The sequence below is a fragment of the Artibeus jamaicensis genome, unplaced genomic scaffold, assembly GCF_021234435.1.
Source record: "Artibeus jamaicensis isolate MK-2021 breed Jamaican fruit bat unplaced genomic scaffold, CSHL_Jam_final contig_332, whole genome shotgun sequence".
Classification (NCBI taxonomy): Eukaryota; Metazoa; Chordata; class Mammalia; order Chiroptera; family Phyllostomidae; genus Artibeus; species Artibeus jamaicensis.
In genome coordinates this window covers 26,522,220-26,542,003 of record NW_026521788.1, presented here as the reverse complement: position 1 = coordinate 26,542,003, position 19,784 = coordinate 26,522,220, and the positions used below count along the sequence as shown (strand labels likewise).

The 19,784-nt window shown below is 39.6% G+C and overlaps 1 protein-coding gene across 4 annotated transcripts in view; it reads right to left on the bottom strand.

Annotated features, from left to right (window-relative positions):
- Window positions 1-5,018: 5,018 nt before the first annotated feature.
- Window positions 5,019-19,784, bottom strand: part of SAMD8 (sterile alpha motif domain containing 8) — a 69,807-nt gene continuing 55,041 nt past the window's right edge. For 3 of the 4 annotated variants that reach the window (XM_037130543.2, XM_037130542.2, XM_037130544.2), the window contains exons 5-6: window positions 9,903-10,053; window positions 5,019-9,756 (exon numbers count right to left, since the gene is read on the bottom strand). In XM_037130543.2, the coding sequence (XP_036986438.2) occupies window positions 9,452-9,756; window positions 9,903-10,053 (456 nt within the window). In that variant the 3' untranslated portion in view covers window positions 5,019-9,451. Of the gene's footprint in view, window positions 9,757-9,864; window positions 10,054-19,784 lie in introns of those variants that run through there. The other variant, XM_037130545.2, reaches the window with a different exon arrangement.

The following is a 19,784-nucleotide window of genomic DNA, read 5'->3' as shown; positions in this document are numbered from 1 at the left end:
GGGGAAAGGCACAACCACCAGTTGAAAAATTATTTGAACAAATAATAAAGGAGAATTTCCCCAAGATGGCAAAGGAAATAGACTTCCGAGAAATCCAGGAAGCTCAGAGAGTCCCAAAGAAGTTGGACTCAAGAAGGAACACACCAAGGCACATCATAATTACATTAGCCAAGATTAAAATGAAGGAGAGAATCTTAGAAGCAGCAAGAGCTAAGGGGACAGTCACCTACAAAGGAGTTCCCATCAGACTGTCAGCTGATTTCTCAAAAGAGACCTTACAGGCAAGAAGGGGCTGGAAAGAGGTATTCCAAGTTATGAAATCCAAAAGACCTACATCCAAGATTGCTCTATCCAGCAAAACTTTCATTTAGAATGGAAGGACAGATAAAGTGCTTCTCAGAGAAGACCAAATTCAAGGAGTTCATCATCACCAAACCCTTATTATATGAAATGTTAAAGGGACTTACCTAAGAAAAAGAAGATAAAAAAGGCAGAACAGTGAAAGGACAGCAAACTCACAGTTATTAAGAACCACACCTAAAACAAAAGCAAACTAAGAGGATAGCTAGATCAGGAGCAGAACCAGAGAAATGAAGATCTCAGGGAGGGTTAGCAATAGGGGAGTGGGAGGAGGGGAAGGGGGGGAGAAGGTACAGAAAATAAGTAGCATAGATAGTAGATAGAAAATACATAGGGGGAGGGTAAGAATAGTAGGGGAAATACAGAATCTAAAGAAATTGAGACACATGTTCATGAACTAAAGGGGGAAATGGTGGGGGAGGGGTATGCAGGGTGGAGGGGAAGGGAGGGGGGAATAGAGCAAATGTAATGGCATAATCAATAAAAAAATTATATTAAAAAAAAAAATTTGCTGGTTGGAGTGTTGTTTTGTGGACCAAAATGTTGCAAGCTCGATTTCCAGTCAGGTGGTCGGTCAGGTGTGTGCCTGGGTTGGTCCAGGCCCCAGTCAGGCAGCGGGAGATGTAACTGATGTTTCTTTCTCAGATCGATGTCTCTCTTCCTTCCCTTCCCCTTCCTCTGAAGTCGATGGGCATGTCCTCAGGTGAGGATAAAAAATAAACACACAAGGATTGAAAAAAAAAATTACTTGTCCTGGTCAGTGTGGTTCCCTCAGTTGGAGTGTTGTTGGTAATTCAAAAGGTCATGGGTTCAATTCCCAGGCAGGACACATAACTAGTTAGTGGGTTTGGTCCCCGCTGGGGCACAAACAAGAGGTCTGTGGTGAAGCGTGTACAAGAGGCAACTGATGGATGATCCTTCCCCTGCCTCCCTCCCTCTTCCCCTCTCTCTAAACTCAGTGTGCATGTCCTTGGGTGAGGATAAAAAAAAAAACAAAACACTTCTGCAGCTTATGTATGTAGAAAGGGAACTAAGATATCATCTAAAAACCCATCAGACTGGCAAAAATTAGAAAGTTCAGGAATACATTAGGTTGGCAATGGTGGAGATTAACAGGAAAACTCATACATTGCAGGTGGAAGAATAAATTGATAAAACTTCTATTGAAGTCGATCTGATAATATCTAACAAAATTTTAAATGCACAAAGCCTTGGATCCAACAGCTTCACTTGTAGCAATTTATTCTACAGATAAACTTGCATACATGCAAAGTCACATGTTATACTTACTGAAGCATTGTTTGAATAGTAAACAATCTAAATGACCAAATTCCCGGGAAGAGTAACAACGGAGTATCATGCTGTCGTTAAAAAGAACGAGGCAAACCTCATTCTTTACGTACTTGTACGGAGAGAACACTAATATGCATCGTGGGAGGAAGACGGAGCGGCTTGGCATCAGAGAGCTGGCCGGGGACCATCACCTGAACTCGGTGCTCCCAGAGGCGGGCCCGGTGCTCACAGCTGGCCTTACTGTTTTTCTGCTGAACATAAAATTCACGGAACACCAACACAAAAACAAGACTGCTCAGTAATATCTTCTTTTTTATGAGTTTTTAAAAATGGAATGTATTGGGTGACACTAGTTAATAAACTTTTATCGGTTTCAGGTATACAATTCTATAACGTATCATCTGTATATTGTATTGGGTCTTTGCCACCCCAGGTGATTCTCCTTCCATCACCCCTTACCCCCCCTATACTCTCATCTACCTCCCTCCACCCCTCTCAGTAATAATTTCTGAACACGGACAAAAACATGAACATTATTGAAACCACAAAACGACCAAAGATGCCTCTATCTTGGCTAACACAAGCGAGTGCTGTTTCTTTACCAGTTGTAACATTAGCCTCCATTCATTCCTCCTGCCTTATTGCTAAGATTTATTACAATACACACTCATAAAATTGCCCCAGCATCTAAAAACATCTATTCCAGAGTAAATTCATACTTCCTTAAAAATTTTCCCCAAACTACCTAATCCAAACCCAAATTATAATAGTAAGTGTTTTCCAACCCGTATTAAATGAGTTGCCCTACAATTCCCTGGGCAGTGTTCTTTCTCCCACACTGCCATGGGCAATACACCCAACTTACTCAACTCAGGTGTGCTGTTGGAGAGGAAGACATGCTAAGTGAAGTAAGCAAGGTGCAAACCATGTATGTGTGTGTATGTTGTAATTTCTGCAAAATATGTAAAAATAAATTTAAAAAATTCATACTTGTTTGCATATGCATAGAATACCTCTGGGAAAAAACACACTGATTAAACGGCTGCCTCTTGGAAGGAGAACTAAGGCTGGGGCACAGGGTAGAAGGAAAAGAGCTTTCAGCACATACAGTTACTACTGTGTTAATAAATTATTTACTTAATAACTTTTTAAAAAGATAGTAAGACTCACAGGCACCACTGTGGAATCAACAGTCAGGAAAACGTAGACTCTTGCCTGGATAGCTAGGCTTATCAAATTTCTGCACGTAAGATTTCAACCGCATTCAAGTCCCTCCGATTGCATCACTATTGCCAAAATGCTCTCCAGCTAAGCCTCCAAAATCAGTCTTTGTGGAAAAACAGGATCAAATTTCATTTACTCTGACGTCTTACTGATAAAGGCTGCTGATTAGCCTGTATCAAAAAACCATTAGGTACAGGTATTCTCTTAAGAGTGGGATCCAGGGCTCTTAAGGCTGGAATCCGGACAGGCAGGTAGGTCATGGTGGTTTTGTATTTCTGGCTCTCCCAGGGAGCCCTGTGAGCTGAGAACATAAGGCATTTAAATATCAAACTACTACAGCTGTCATCCAGTCCTGTTCAACGTTAGAGCTGAGGGTGACAACTGAGCTCCCCGGAGGCGCTGTATGACCCCAGCACCCTCCGCAGGTCTCCGCCAGAGCCGGCTCCCACCCCACTTCATGTCTGGCAGCCCTGCGCTCCAAGCAGGTGGGTTAGGTGCACAACCATGAGACAATTCTGGACACAAGGTATATTATACATCCTGACTTCATATTACACCATCAAGTAGGCAACTGGCAGCTCATTTATTTGTTGTCTCGATCTTCTCTGACTGGGGCCAAAGGCCTCCCTCCTACAAGCTATGCCTAATCCTGGTTCCTTGATCTCGGGGTCTCTAGCCTTCTCCTCATCTCCAGGGATCTTTGTGTAGCTTCCCTCACCTTACCACTCTCTTTTTCACATTTCTGCCCTTTACCAATTCCTGTTTTACAGAACTACTTATGCCTGTCTCCACAATTCAGACCATGGCAACAGGCATTCCCAGTGCTCCATTTATAACAAAATCAAACACATACCCCACCAATAGTTCCCCAACACATACCCGATAAATCCAAAGTTCTACATGACAATTAGCGCTCTCTAAGCTCTTCATCAGGTCCTCGTGAACTGCCCTTAGGTGAGGACTCAGTTCAAGTTTCACAGACTTACTGAATTTGTCTTGGACCTCTGGTCCCCAGTGAGCCCATCCTTTCTCAAGCTGCCGTGAAGACAATAAATTTATTTATTGCCTCAGTTGTTTTTTAAACATTTCATTCCCTTATTCTCAGCCATTTCCCCCCAAATGGAAAGCCTGCTAGGAAAGCCAAATATGTAAAACAGCAACTCCGGGAGAAAATGATACCAGCTCTAACTCTTTCCCTTACCCCTGAAGATGTTCAGCCAGTTTTAAAACTACTGGACTATTCCACCAGTGAATGCTGTTAGCTTCCTTTTTTATGTCATCTTCCCAGCTAGATTATTAATTCCCTGGGGGCACAGGCCCTATTTCACTGACCGAAATTCAACTATTATTTCACCAACATGTACCAGGTACTGGGTCAGTAAGGCTCCGTACAGTACTTTCATAATCTGGCCCTTAATACAAACTACGAGGTAGGTATTCCCACCCCCCTCGTTTTACACATTAGATTAATTGGGTCTGGAAGAAACAGCCCGATTGACTCAGTGGCAGACATGTAACGCGTGCCCAGGTCCTCAGAGTCTCAATCCAGTGCACTTTCTATTGCACCAAACAGCCTCGCAGTCTGTTCTGGACCGTTCTTTCCCAGAGCCCCTGAGAGAAGCCCAGCTGGCACCAGCACCAGAGAGGCTGCAGTTAGCAGTGATCACGAGGACTCATTCAGTCCTGGATTAAGCTCAGGTGGTCCTGCACCTGTGACAATGCTTCTGTTCCAACTACTCCGTGATTCTGGGCTACCGGGCTACCCCTAACAACGATTCCCTTCTTTTTCTGTTCAGCATTATCCCCAAGGCTGACCTGATAGATGATGGCATCTTCCTACATAATCTACATTTACATTAAATAAAAACAAACTTTAATGTGCCCAGGAATAAGTATTTATTTGCTTCCCTTCCCTCCCCTCTGATACCCTCAGGAAGATCACTTTTCTTTCCTAGTTTATAGAAAAGGGGAAATGGAAAATGGCTTATCTTGAGGACAACTAAGACTTAGAAAATGCCAGGGACTAGATACTATATTAGGATTTAAAGTTGGAGGGCCTAGTCATTTGCAAAAACAATAATTCACTGTATAAAAAACAGGCTTGCTGCATTAATAGTAGAGACAATTAAATGAGACAGTAATCAAACTTTCAAATGTTTTATTTTTAGTGTTTTAAATCATTTTAATACAACAAAGATACAAAATAATATATTAGTTAAATCTGAATTTAATTTAGAATCAAGATATTTACTTATATACAATACTGTGCTTTAAGGTATGGCTACCACAGGAACTTTCACATCTTCAAGTAATACTAGTTTCTCTGTGGATAGGGTGAAAATTAGGTAGAATTCTTGAAACAAAACATGCCCACTTTAATGCAAACTAATTTTGCTTCCCTCATTGTGTACCAGTTTCCACTTACTTTGTTTCATATCAGAAATACTTCAATTGTCCTAACAATCCATAGATTCTCTGAATAAAAAATTATTAAGACTAAGCATTTTTAAGATGACATTACTGATAACACTGCTTGGTTATGTTCAGACAACCCAGCAGTTCAGATTGAAACAGATTTGAAACAGCAATGAAATAAACATAGTCCTCCTCCTCTCTCCATATCAGGCACAAAGCTTCTTTATGCTTAAACATGGAGTACTCTGAATAAAAAGTCCTTTGGTTAATTTAGGGTGGAACACACTCTAAAATCCAACTTTAGTGGTAGCTGAATTATGGCTTATAGATTTCACAGATATTTTTATTGATCTTGACGCAAAGTAACGTCACATTTTAGTTACTTGAAATTGGTGGCATTTGCTGGATGGTGAGGGGTAGGCGAGAAGGGGACCAAAACCTACTTCTACGGTAATTTCAGTCATTCAAAGGCATTCAAAGGCATTCAAAGACAGAGAGGGGAAAAAGAATCTCAACCTCTTTCCTTTCTCACTGGTCACCTGAAGCAGCCTGACTTTTGATGTTACCAACAATTCTCCTCTACAGAAGTAGAAGGGTAATTTGGGCTAAACTTTTTACAAATGCAAACTGTCTGAAAAGCCAAGTAAAGTTGGCATTAAAACTGACATGCTTTGTTGGCTTTGCAACTATCTAAATGAAACCAATACTGTTTAAAGAAGCTGTTGAACTATTCTAAAGGGAGCTTTCTTGTCCTAATGCCTAAATACCTTAAAGAACTATTACTATAATTACTTTTGGTAAGGGATAACTTAAGTCTACAAAAAAAGACTATCAAAGAATTAAACTTACTAGATCAGAGTATTTAAAACAATATAGTTAATTTTCTCAAGCATTTTGGAATTAGAATCCTTTTTAAAAAGTTTACTATGAAACTAATGATGAAATTGCCTTTTCTTGAATCCAGTCAAAGCAGGTTAGTGTTATGAATACATCTTTGAACATATGAACAGCACTTTCCAAAAAGGTGTCACCAAAACAGACCGTTTCGTGCCAGCCATAAAGGCATTTGGCTCCTCTGCTCTCCATTTATGAACTGTGGGGTTTGGGAATTCTAAGTAACAATTAGGCAGATATGGGGCAGTGATGAATGCCACTGGCAGCATCAGTTACACTGCGAACAGGCCTCACAGTCAATGGGTTTTTCTTGTGAACAGTCCACACTTAGTAACTGATTGATTCTAAGGTTAATAAGCTCATTGCTTTCTGATTTTAAAGTTTACTAATAATAAACTGACCCAGCACATGCATTTTTACCCAAGCAATTCTGGCCACAGAGAACTATGAAAAGAATAGGCATGTTAAGAATTCCACAGCATTGCAAAAAAGGTTCCTCCCAAAGTGTGTGGTGATAACAGCAAACTTGCCTCTTCAAAACATCCTACTCCCTACAAATTTCAATTTCCCTTTAGTAACACTGTCCAGAATGGACTTAAAGAATGAAAGAGAGAGAGGAATAAGAAGAGAAAGAGGAAAGGAAAGGAAGCCAGCCATGCTGTACGGGAACATTGAAAATGCATCAAAGACTTTTCATATAACCTCCAGTTTGTATCCCAAACCAAGACCTTCCTTGGTTCCACCTGGCTGGTGTAGCTCAGCAGATTGAGCACTGGCCTACAAACCAAAGGGTCGCCAGTTCAATTCCCAGTCAGGGCACAAAAATCTTTCTTAGTTCTTTCTATACTGAGGTCTCAGTGTTTAATGATGTAAGCCTCTCTCTCTCACAAGTCTGCAACTGTAGAACCTAGAACAAGGTAAAAAAATACATAGATTTAAGCCACACAGCCTTTCTACCTAGCCACACTCACGCCCAACATGTAAATGTAAACAGTACTTTCACTATAGTCTAGATTTTAATGAGAAAAAAAATACAAAGATAAAAATCTGGAAATTTCTGTACAAACGGAAAGCAACTAAAATACAGGTTTCATATCAAGAAAAAAAATTCTGTCTCAAAGTTTTCCAAGAAAGAGACTTGGAGATGATTGATTTACGTAAACACTGCCTTGTAATAGTTATAGTAATAAATTAGAAGTCTAGCTTACCTTTTCCTCAAAACAGATTTGATAAATGCAAGGCTCTGAAGTTATTTTATGATCCTCACTGCAGTTTGCTGCTAGACACTCTCAACGTCAATAGCTCTGCAAATTAGTTGCAATTTATTTTTTCTTTTGTTCTATAGATAGAATCCATATGAAGAAAAAAGAAGGCTGATGGCAGGAAAATTAGCATTAAGCAGCTACTTAACATTCTTGACTTAACGTTGCCAGAGATTTTTCTTCCAAACATTTTCTCAAAAGCCAACATTAGGAACCTCCCTACCTAATTTGGTCCTGTACTGTCATTTGGAAAAAATGATAGTGCCAGATCTTTTGACATCAAGGGTCAAACTCCTTCATCATTATGCAATTTCCTTAGATGAAATATTGGCATTCTGTTTCTAGCACGTAATAGAATCAACACTTTAAGATATTATAAGATTCCGAAGCATGAGATATAAAAGCATAATACAATGAGTTGCCTTGTGCCATTTCTCAATGGGGAAATAAAAATAGTGTTCAGAGAAGACTCAAACTGGGGGTCATTCAGCACTGGCTCAAACTTGTTCACGTAATACTCCTTTCTTACCCAATCCATTTAGGTTCCTCTGTAGCTTATACAAGGGTGGAAATATAACTCAAAGTGCAAAAATAAAATATATTTCACCCACATAAGGAGCAGACTCCTGCTAAGTGACCTAATTTTAGACCTCAATATGCCAGCACCTTTTCTAATTCCTTGTTCTAAAATGGAATGTAAAACCACACAATTAATATTCCAAGTGGCTAAGCTCATCATCTGGGTTTCAAATTGCAATTTCACAAGCATCCTACTGCTATAACTATTCTATAAAACCATTAAAAGTGAAGTGACAGTTATTACCAGAGATCAAATTACACGAGGTACTAAATTTCTAGCGTTGTAAATGGCCACTAAATTATATCATTTCCTGACTGCCAAATTAAGACTAAATAGAAAGAATGTATGCACACAATTGTATTTAAAATTAAAAAACAACAAAACCTTTTTTTATCCAAATATGTCTGTGACTGCTTACTTCTGATGGCCAAGAATCAGAAATTTCAAAAGTCGGAAAGTTATACTATGCCTGCAACCTTCTATACACTTCTTTTCACAAGGAGAAAAAAGTATTTTTTGCATGCGTGTATCTCCATACTTAAGGACATAAGAACTGTATCTAATATCTGGTAAAACACTCCACACTTTTTCTCATTAAATAACAAATAACATCATTGAAAAGCACAAAACTGGGCTGCCATCTAACTAACAGCTACAGCACAAAGTTGTTCCATTACTAAAATTCATCCAGTTTTACATTTATGGACACGGCCATCTCCCCCCATAAAGCTGTGCTCATACAGAACCCTCAGAACAATACAGGCATCTTTCATTGCATCTCTGGTGAAAAATGCCAGTACCACATAGGACTCTGTCACCTCAAGTATGGCCCCTTTTCTCTTTTTGTTTCGGGCATCCTGGTATGTTCAATATACTTTTTTAAAGATCTCAGAAGGCAAGGATTATGTTAGTAAAACCAATTACTTTCCAGAGTTGCATTGTTAAAAAGACACAGATTAATTCAAAGAATAAGTACTATTCACTTGGTAGGGGTTTTTCCTTTGAAGATTATACGGAACTTCAAAAAATATTATTTCTTGCCTGGAGTCCTACTGGAAATTAAAGCAATCAAAATCTTTAAACCAGCACACTGCTTAACTTGATTTGCTAAATTCAATAAGCAAATACTCAACAGGTAGGGGTAACAGCCCGACTTCAATTGCAACATTACCTCTGTCTAAACCGAAGGGGCAAAAACATCTACTTAGGTTTTCCATTCAAACAGATACGTAAGGACTCTTGATTGTTCCGTCTTGCTTTCTATAATCAGAATAGGGCCTTGCTCAGAATAGGGACCTTTACTCTGTCAACATATAAGCCAAAAAGCAAGGCATCCACGAACAACCTAGGGGGGAGAAAGCAAAGTTATTCACTTTCAACAACTACTGTATATTTAATCATGAACACATAACAAAGATAATCTTCATCCAATTAGTCTTTTCATTATTGTTGGTTTTGAAAATGGCCAACAATATTCATTAGGTACTGTACCATTAACATTACATTCAAAAAAAGAAAACATGGGAAACCAAATTCTTGCTCTCCTACTCTGCTGATATGCTCTGGTATTAGCTAGAGTATGGTAATATAAAAAGAGTCTTGTTGTGATATAAAAGGCAATAAACACATCAATGGAATAATGTTCATGGGCAGCCAAAATGAAGAAGATTCCAAAGAGGTTGAGAACCCAGGATAAAGTGTGCAAGAAATTCCAGCTCCTTGGTGTATCTGGGAAAAGAACAGAAAGAATATTTTAAAACCACATTCCTTCCAATGCTTCTCAGACACATGCTTCAAAGAACTTGACATCCTTCCCACAGCCTCCTCTGCAGTTAGTCATCTAATATGTATGTAAGCACTAAATAGATACTTACATTCAGTGACAAAGAAATTCAGCATAGTTAGGACGACTGTGTGGCCACTGAACATGTAATCTCCGCAAGTGTGAACACCAGTTAGGGTCATACCAAAGCCACTCCAAATGGCAAAGGCCCGGCGTAGTTTCTCCCATACATTGCCATATATCTATAAAGAAAGTTGTGAATTAATGTTCAAATGCCTAGGGAGGTAAGAACTTCTGAACATCCGTGTCCATTGAAATTCAAATGATGAGTGACTCAGAAATAATGTCTAAGCAAAAGCAACCAGACTCCCAGTGTAATTAATTCCAAGTATCGACAACAAGTGGTCAAGTCTTGGCTATTCTCAGAAATAGTTTGGTAATTAAATAAAATCAATGCAATTCAAACCCCTCTACCAGGAGTTTTTTTGTAATAAGAAAGGTCATTACTACACAAAAATATTTCCAAGTTTTTAATCCAATAATAGAGCAGTACTTGCTTGGCTGTTCTTGCCAGTAAGAAATAGGCTATGTCAGAGATAGCAGTTACCAATCAATATCCATCCTTTCCTCCTTTACTGGTGTTTATTTGGGTGGCAATGAACTCAACCAAAACTGCATTTCCCAGCCTCCCTTGTAGCTGGGTGTGGCTATGTGACTAAGTTCTGTACAGTAAGACAGTGACAGTGCAGAAGATTTCTGGGAAGACTTTATAAAAGAAGGAGACAACAGCTCAGAGGAAGTCTTTTGTAGCGTTCCTTCTTCTAGCCTACAAGTCAAACGAGAGTTGAAGCCCCAGCAGCCATCTTTGACCACAAAGTGGTTCTGAGGATGCAACCCAAGTGTTAGGAGAGCAGAAAGACAAAAAAAGCATGAGTTTTGGATGACTCCTTAAAGTTACCATAACTGACCTGGAGTACCTACTTTAAGACTTCTCTTATGAGAGAATAAGCTATTGTTTGTTTATTAAACCATAGCTATCTTGAATTCCCTGTTATTAGCAGCCAAACCTGATCCCAGCTCCCATACGTAAATTTAAAAAAGCAATCCATTTAGAAAGAGTTTGAGCAATGGTCACACACACACACACACAGCATTTAACATATAATAACAATAAAAATTTGCTAAAAATTTATGTGCATTTACTATTGGAAGGCATGCTACTAAGTGCTTTATGTGTTATTGCATTGAATTTCCACACACTCTTACAAAGTAATTCAATTGTGTGCGTGAGGAAACAGGCTTAGAGAGGTCAAACAGCTAGTGACATACCAGGATATGAACCCAGGAAGTTCAATTCCAAAACTCTTATTTCTTTGATATTCTACTATGGCTAATGAATGAAAGCAACTGAAATGGGCAGCGAACAGCACACATGTTTAGGTATTACACCAGAGTCTAGAGATATAGGTTTAGGTTTTAACTAAATGTTTTAATCACTTTTGTTGTCACACAGGATTTAGTCAAAATTTAGAAAATGTTAGTTACTTACAGTCAAAGATTATAAGTCCTGTTAGTCATGCCCTGAAGGCCTGCCTATAAAGCAAGTTCCAGAAAAAATGTTTAAAGGGAACACTTTGCTTGAGATAATAGAAAAATGCAGCAGTTAGGCACAAAACGATGGTAGCTTAAGCAAAAACAAAGGTCCTGAGATGTTTAGTTTCTGCTTTTTACTTTAAGGATGTCACTGACTTACAATTATGAGATATTTTGCAGAGTCTTAGTTCCTTACCAGATAGATCACCCAATCTGATCATTCAACAATCACAGTGACAAAGGCACCAAATACGATGAGGTAAGGAACTGAATTAATCAGCTAAAGAAAACCACTGAAGCTTGCAAAAGAACTAACCAATCAGTTTCACCCTCATACCCTAAATTCCTAACCCTCAATTTCTGCCTTTAAAAAACTTGATCAAAAGCCATTAGGGAGTTAGAATTTAAAACAATAGCTTCTCATCCTCATGGCTTCAATTTCTCCACTGCAAAACTCAGTGTTCGGCCCTGCTGTGTGTGAAGTAGGCTACCCCTTTGTTTGTTAATGAAACATACTCATTTAGATATCACAGTTTCATTGGAAAGCCTCATCTGCTGATTATACATTACACAGCTTTCCCTTTCTATGTTAGTTGAGGGCAGGAGAGGAAGAATTTATTATTAGAGAAAAGAAAAGAGAGGGTACTAAAGTACACAATTTGGTTCTTCCCTCTAATGAGAATATGGTTAGAGATGTTACTCTCGTGAAAGTAAAATAATCAGGTAGCGAAGAACAGAGACTGCTGGGGAAGTCTCAGCCACCAGTAAGAAACAATACCCGTCAAAAAGAAAAAAAAAGCAATTATTGCTTAATTACTCAAGTCTCCCTATACTTTCCAATCTTAAATATCCCAAATATTCTTCCAGAAAAATAAAGTTGTCACAACACAATAGGATAAATAAGATGCTTTGATAAGACAAGATGTGAAAATTTGCTTTAAGTATTTTCTTTCCATTGCCTAATTTCAAAAAAACAGGCATGTTCTTGATTCTGTCCCCAAACCTCTTACTTCTGGGAATGAGATTTCAAGCAATTTATTACAATGAACATGTCCTATGGAGTTCACTGTTAGGAATTTGATTGCCGGTTATTATCACTTTAACTTTCTATTTTTAACGACTGCTGCAAATAATATAGGTCAATAAATAGGTTATCTTAAAATTCAAAGCAATTAACAGCATTTAGGGCAGATTTGAATAGAAAGCTCCATATATAACTAACTGCTAATGAAAAATAGTCATTAGAGAAGGAATAAGGACTGTAGAGGGGTGGTACCGAATTTATCTTTGTAGCACGGACACTGTAGCCCCTATGCACATGGTATTTTGTGGCTGATCCACAATTAAATTCTTTGGTAAAGGATTCTCTTTTCAGTGGAATAAGCTTACATTTTCCTTCTTTTCAATCTCTTCTAATCAATTAGCTTAATATTAGGGGGAAACTGTTCCAGCCCCACGTCACACCACGAACAAAACTAAATCCAACAGATTAAAGATGTACTATAAAACGAGACTATCAAAATCTCAGATAGCATCTTTCATTAATCAGAAAGGCCAGCAGGGACTAAAACACTGGTAATAGGCAGAGCTGGCAGGGGGTGGAAAACCAATGTGCACGCACACGGTGTTGGCAGTGGTGGAAACCAGTCTTCTCTAGCCGACATTTGAATACATATCACAATTTTTAATGTGTATGTTCTTTTATTTCATAATTCCACTTCCAAAAACTTACCTTAAGGAGATGATTAGACAGTGAGAAAGTAGAAATGTACAAGGATGTGTACGACAGCACTGTTTATAAATCGTAAGATTTGGAGATACCCTAAATGTAGACTGGAGACTATTAAATCATACAATGGAAAACTCTGCAGCCATGAAAAGATGAAATATAGCTATACATGCTTCTTCAGAAAAGCAAGCATACTGTTAAACAAAACATAAGCTAAAAAAACTGTCTGTAATATGACTCTACCTTTTTTTTTTAAAGTACGCATCCAAATAAACTTGTCTGAATGAGTAATCATGCTTAAAAGTGGCAGGTACAACTACCCACGTGACTATGAACAGCATTATGTATGGAGCAGAGTGAAAGGAGAAGAAATTATGTGAGTTTTTACTTTCTAATTTATATATTTCTATAAAATTTGAGTTTTTAAAGTAATAAACTTACATAATATTATAATTAGAAAAAATAACTTTCCCTTTTGGAAAACAAAAACAGCTTTTACCTTAAAAATAAGACATTTCCTTTACACTAAATCCTAAATATCTTATAAGTCTTCTGATGAGGAGAACTCAAAAGATGGAAAATTTTTTGTTTTTTTAAAAAAAATTTTTATTTATTTATTTTTATAGAGAGGAAAAAGGAGGGAGAAAGAGAGGAAGAGAAACATCAATGTGAGAAACAATGACTGGTTGCCTTCTGTACAAACCCCAACCAGGGACCAAACCTGCAACCCAGGCATGCGTCCTGATTGGGAATCAAACTGGCAACCTTTCACTTTATGGGATAATACCAACTGAGTCACACTGATCAGGGCAAAAATTTTTAATTTTCAGTTATAGTTAATAAGCTTAGTAATTAATACATGTAGAAAGTTACTGTTCCAGGAACTGGAATGTGTAACTGGACCTACCCTGACTCCAGGAGATCCACCAGCAATCCCACCTGTGTGCCCCAGGAGGACTGCAAGCAATTAAGATGGTATGTGAGCTATTTCGCTCCAAGGAGAGAAGTCAGCATCCCAGGACACAGATAAAGAATCACTGGCCAAGAGATGAAAGGATGCTAGGAAAATTGCCAAGACTGCAGCTTTTATCTGATTAACCTTTTCCTTGAATTCCACACCCCTTACCTACACTTTTCTTTTCCTTATAAAAAAAAGTTGACTTGAGATGAAGTGTTAGATGGTCTTTTAGGGTATATAGCCCACCGTCTTCTCAGATTGCTAGCCATCTGAATAAAGCACCCATAAACATTCAATCCTTGTCTCTATTTACTGGCTCTGGGAGTGACGGGCAGTGCAAACACCAATTTTTCCAGTTTCATATTCTGGCTACTCTCCGGTAAGTCTCGGTGATTGGCAGGGAGTCCCACTGGCTGCCTGGGCTGGGGGGTCCCTAGGTGCAGATTTGGAGACTCCCTGGCAGCTGCCAAGTGATTTAACTTGGGAACTCTCCTTCTCTGACTCTCGGCACTCCATGTCACCTTCACTTTCCAGTTGAATCGCTGTGCTGGTTCAGGGTTACATTCCCAGGTCATGACTTAGGTTGTCAGTAATTAAGATGCCTTCTGGTTTGGTTTGAGTGGTATTACAGAGCTCTCTCTGGTAGAAAGCGGGGAAGAGCCTCCATGGAAAACAGCTATCTGGGGACAGTTTTGGCAGATTGGTTGACCTACGCTTATAAGTTTGTAACTAAAAAGGATTTTTTATTGTAATACTGCTTGGCTTGTGTATAATTTAGACTCAGGAGAGCACTGGCTGCTGAAGGGGTCTTTATATTACTATACCATACTGCAATTAGAGTTGTTTTGTCAAAGATCAGGAAAGTGGGATGAAATGCCTTATCTGCAAGCTTTTATAACTTTACATAATAGAGATGCAGGATTAAAAGGAAATAGATTAATGCTCCAAAGAAAAGGTAATTTGCCTGTGGCAGATGGCAGAAGCTCAGAAGAGAGGGACCACGGAAGATTTAGGTGTTATGGCTGCTGTCAGAATGGTCAAGGTTCCCACAGTCCTTCCAGCCCCAGGGGGCCAGGGGTGGCAGTTTCTCCTTACTCAGCTGAGAGAGCCTGGTCTCTCTGTCCTGAACCTGTCAGGGAACCAAATTTGGAGGAAGACAAGCCCCTACTGGGGCAGGGCAATACCCTTTGCAAAGACTCCAGTGGGAGTAGGCCTTTGGATACTATTGGGCATATACTCTGTTTTCTACCTTGGATCTGTTAAGCTGGAAAAGCTCACACTGTTCTTATAGGGATGATCCTACTTAAAATGACTGACTTAGTTGTGTCAGTTTTTGCTACCCACCATCCCACCTGGACAGACATACAAGTCTTCCTAAATATTTTGCTTATGGGGGAAGAAGCAGAGACTGGTGTTGGATAAGGCAAATGAAGAGGCTCAGACACTGCACCGAGAAAATCCAGATGGGGTTCTTGACCCTACTCAGGCAACACCTTTAAGCGAACTGGACTGGGACCCTGATAAGAAAGGCCTTCCTCTCCTAAAACTAATACTATAGCTACCTTGAACCATCTGGCATCTTGTGGCAATAAAGTATCAGCACAGAAGGCCCAGATTTGCCAACAGGCAGTAAGGTTTTATGGGTTCCTGCTTAAACCTGGCAAAAGGAGTCTTATTGGAAACAGAAAAGAAGCCATAATTCAAATGAGTTTCCAATACCAGGGAACAATTAAAGGATTCCTGGGAATGGTGGGCTACTGCTGCATTTGGATTCCAAACTTTGGGCTGATTGCTAAATCATTGTATGAAGCTCTGAGAGGACAATAAGATAGCCCTTTAAGATGTACAAAGGAGTGCATTCAGGTTTTTGAGTCCCTGAAGGTGCACTTGGCTTCTGTACCAGCCTTGGGGCTTCCAAACCTACTGAAGCCCTTTCAAATATGTGAGCATGAGAGATAGGGCATTGCCCTAGGAGTCCTCACCCAAATATTGACTGACATTCTGCAACCCATGGCATGCTTGTCAAAGAAACTAATTCACACTGTCCAGGCATGGCCAGCCTGCTTGAGAGCTATGGCAGCTACCTGTGAGCTTTTACGGGAAGCTGAAATGTTTTCCTTGGGACAGCCTATCACCATTTATACATCCCACCAAGTGTTGAGCCTGCTGAAGCAAAAAAGAAATTTGTGGTTCACTGATGGAAGAATGGGCAGATACTGAGCCACTCTTCTTGACAATCCCAATGTCTCCCTCAAAACTGTTAGTAAGTTTAAATCCTGCCTCCCTTTTCCCAGAGCCTGACAAGGCCATGCTAATGCATGACTGTTGAAATAATTGATGAAGTGTATTCTAGCAGAATTGATTTCCAGGACCATTCTCTGGAAGAGGCGGACTGGACTCTATGCAGATGGAAGCAGTTATATGGACAAAGGAAACAGAAAGGATGGGTATGCAGTTGTGAAATAGTAGAGGTCAAGGCCTTACTGCTGGGAAAGCTGAACTGATTGCACTGATGAGGGCACTGGAATTGTCGCACCAAAAGAGAGTGAATGTGTATATAGACCCAAGGTACACTTTCCTAATTTTGCATGCACATGGTTTTCCATTTGGAAGAAAAGAAGATTATTAACCCCCAATAAAAAAGAAAATTAATCATGTAGCAGAAAATTTAAAATTATCAGAAGCTCTCCAGGTACCTTTATCAGTGGCAGTTATGCACTGCCCTGGGCATCAGAAAGAGGACGCTAAAGTAGTTAAAGGAAACAATCTAGATGATCAAGCAGCCAAAGAGGCTGCTAAAGGAACACTATAGCCCTGGCTGATATAGCTTAGTGGATTGAGTGCCGGCCTGTGAACCAAAGGGCCACCAGTTCAATTCCCAGTCAGGGCACAGGCCTGGGTTTCAGGCTGGGTCCCTGGTGGGGGCTGTGCAAGAAGCAACCACACGCTGATGTTTCTCTCCCTCTCTCCCTCCCTTCTTCTCTCTCTAAAAATAAAGAAATAAAACCTTAAAAAAAAAGGAACACTTATGTTGCCTTTGTTACCTGTCCTAGACTTGTCACAGTTTGACCCTGAATGTTTGACTACAGACTTAGAGAAAGATAAGAGCTGGAATTTTGATGAAGAAGATTCCAACAGTAGGGGGTTGAAATAATAAGAAAGGAGTTATATTGTCTCCTGAACATTTAGTACAGCCAGTCATGAAGTATTTATATGAGGCCACTCACTGTGGAAGGGATTCATTAACCACCTATATTAAACTGTGACTCGTGGGTCCTGGAATTTCTAAAGCCACACAAAAAGTAATTGCTAGATGTGTTGTGTACCAGAAAAACAACCCCAAGCCAGATCACCATCAAAGGAAAGATGGGAAAAAATACCAAGAACAGTGCCTATTTGAAGATTGGCAAATAGACTTTACCCAGGTGCCAAGGGCCTAATGGTAGAAATATTTGTTAGATTTGGTTGACACCTTTTCAGGATGGGTAGAAGACTATCCTACTACAAGTGAGAGGTCCCTGGAGGTAATGAAGCCTTACTGAAGGAAATAATTCCTCACTTTGGCCTACCCAGAAGCATCCACAGCAATAATGGACCTGCTTGTGTTTCAGAAATTACATGAAAAGTTAGTAACTTTTTAGGAATCAAGTGTAGACTTCACACAGCGTGGAAACCAGAGGCTTCTGGGAAGGTAAAGAAATGAATCTCACCTTGAAGAAAAATATAGCCAAACTGTGTCAAGAAACTCATCTCCATTGGGAACAAGTTTTACCTATTGCCTTGCTCAGGATTAGGGTGGTCCCTTGAGGTGGGATTCAGCTGAGTCCTTATGAAATTCTGTATGGGACACCATTTCGGGCTACACTGGGGTGGGACATATATATGTAGATCAAGCAGTGAAGGTAAAGAACTATGTACAACATCTAGTCAGAACTCACTGTGATTAATGACCTTGTTTGTATCAGAGACCTTTCCCCCAAACGTCGGCTACATTCCTTTGAGCCTAGAGATAAAGTGCTACTCAAGACTTGGAAGACAGGATCTACAGAGAGCCAAATAGAAGAAAAGTTAATCAGACCTCGGGACACACTCCTTACCCCCCCAACCATGGTCAAATTGGCAGGAATAAAACCTTGGATTCATCACACCACAGTAAAGAAAGCACTGGAAGAACAAAGACCACCAAACCACAGGATGACCTGAAAGTCAGCCCAGGCTCATGTGGCTCAGTGGATTGAGTGTCAGCTTGCAAACCAAAGGCTCACCAGTTCGATGCCCAGTCAGGGCATATGCCTGGGTTGCCAGTCAGGTCCTCAGTAGTGAGTGTGCAAAAGGCAACCACACGCTGATGTTTCTCTCCCTCTCTTTCTCCCTCCCTCCCTCCCTCTCTCTCTAAAAAATAAATAAAATCTTTAAAAAATACATATAAGAAGACCTGAAAGTTATCCTTCAAAAACAATGACTTATAGTCTTCTCATTTTTTGTTTAACCCCATGTTATGGAGAACATTCAAACAAAATGAAATACTCAGATATATTTACCAAAAACACTCTAAACATCTCTGACTTTTGTCTTGCAAAACAAATTTTCACTTCATATCAAAAAGTTTGTACTCCCCTAGGAAGCCATTGAAATTATACTTTATTCAAGCATATCAATGAGAACATAACCTACTTTAGTATTTAGAACTGGGGACCTGTGGTAACTCTAAAGGACATGGAAATGTTTACCTTAAAAGTTACTTAAAAGTTACCTTAAAAGAGGTAGCCCTAGCTGAAGAGTGTGCAACTTCTGTCAACTGTACTAAAAACTGTTTTATGTTTTCAGCAGACGTGAATGTGAATCACACCACCACTCATGCATTTTATGCCTTTAGTGACACCAAATTGTCTGTAGGATGGTTCCTAATATGTGGAAGGACTATCTATTTCTATGTTCCAGCAAACAGTTCTGTGGGACCATGGTCTCTAGGAAGACTGACAGTGTTTATGCCTCAGAAGGCCCACACCACCTGGGCTCAATGGGAACTCTCCCTTTCATCTGATTGTAACTGATTTACACCTTTTTTACCCCGCTGAACACACATCTTTGACTATATTTGTAATGCCTGTGATGGTAACCTTTTTGAATACAGAAATAAGTCAATTAGCCTATGCTATGGTAAAAGCTTCGAATGCCACCTCTCAGTCTTGAGTGCCATCAGTTGAGAACTAGGACAAGTTAGAGAAGCGGTATTAGAAAATTGCGCAGCTACAGACTACCTCCTTTTAAGGCATAATCTGGATGAGAAAAATTTAAAGGACTCTGCTGTTTCAACCTGACTGATGACTCACAGCTTACAGAGCATAAAATGAAGTGGTGTCCGGGATAAACAAAGAGAAGGACTGTTTGGTATTGACTTGTCTAAACTAACCTCCTGGCTGCCTAGAATTACTAGCCTTAGAGGCATTTGTTGTCTTCGTTCTTTTCAGCTTTTTCAGTATCGTAACTGGTTGCACACAATATGCCCCCTTATGGCGATCTGCAGTTAGGTATATTGCTAACCCCTCTATCAGCCTTGCTAATGTGAAGATACGGGCTCAACAGAGAAATGATTACTTCCATATGAAACTGATCTAGAAATAAGATAGTTTAAACTAACAGTGGGGAAATGATGGGGCAACTCAAGTTGGAAAGTTGTTAGTTTTCAGTTA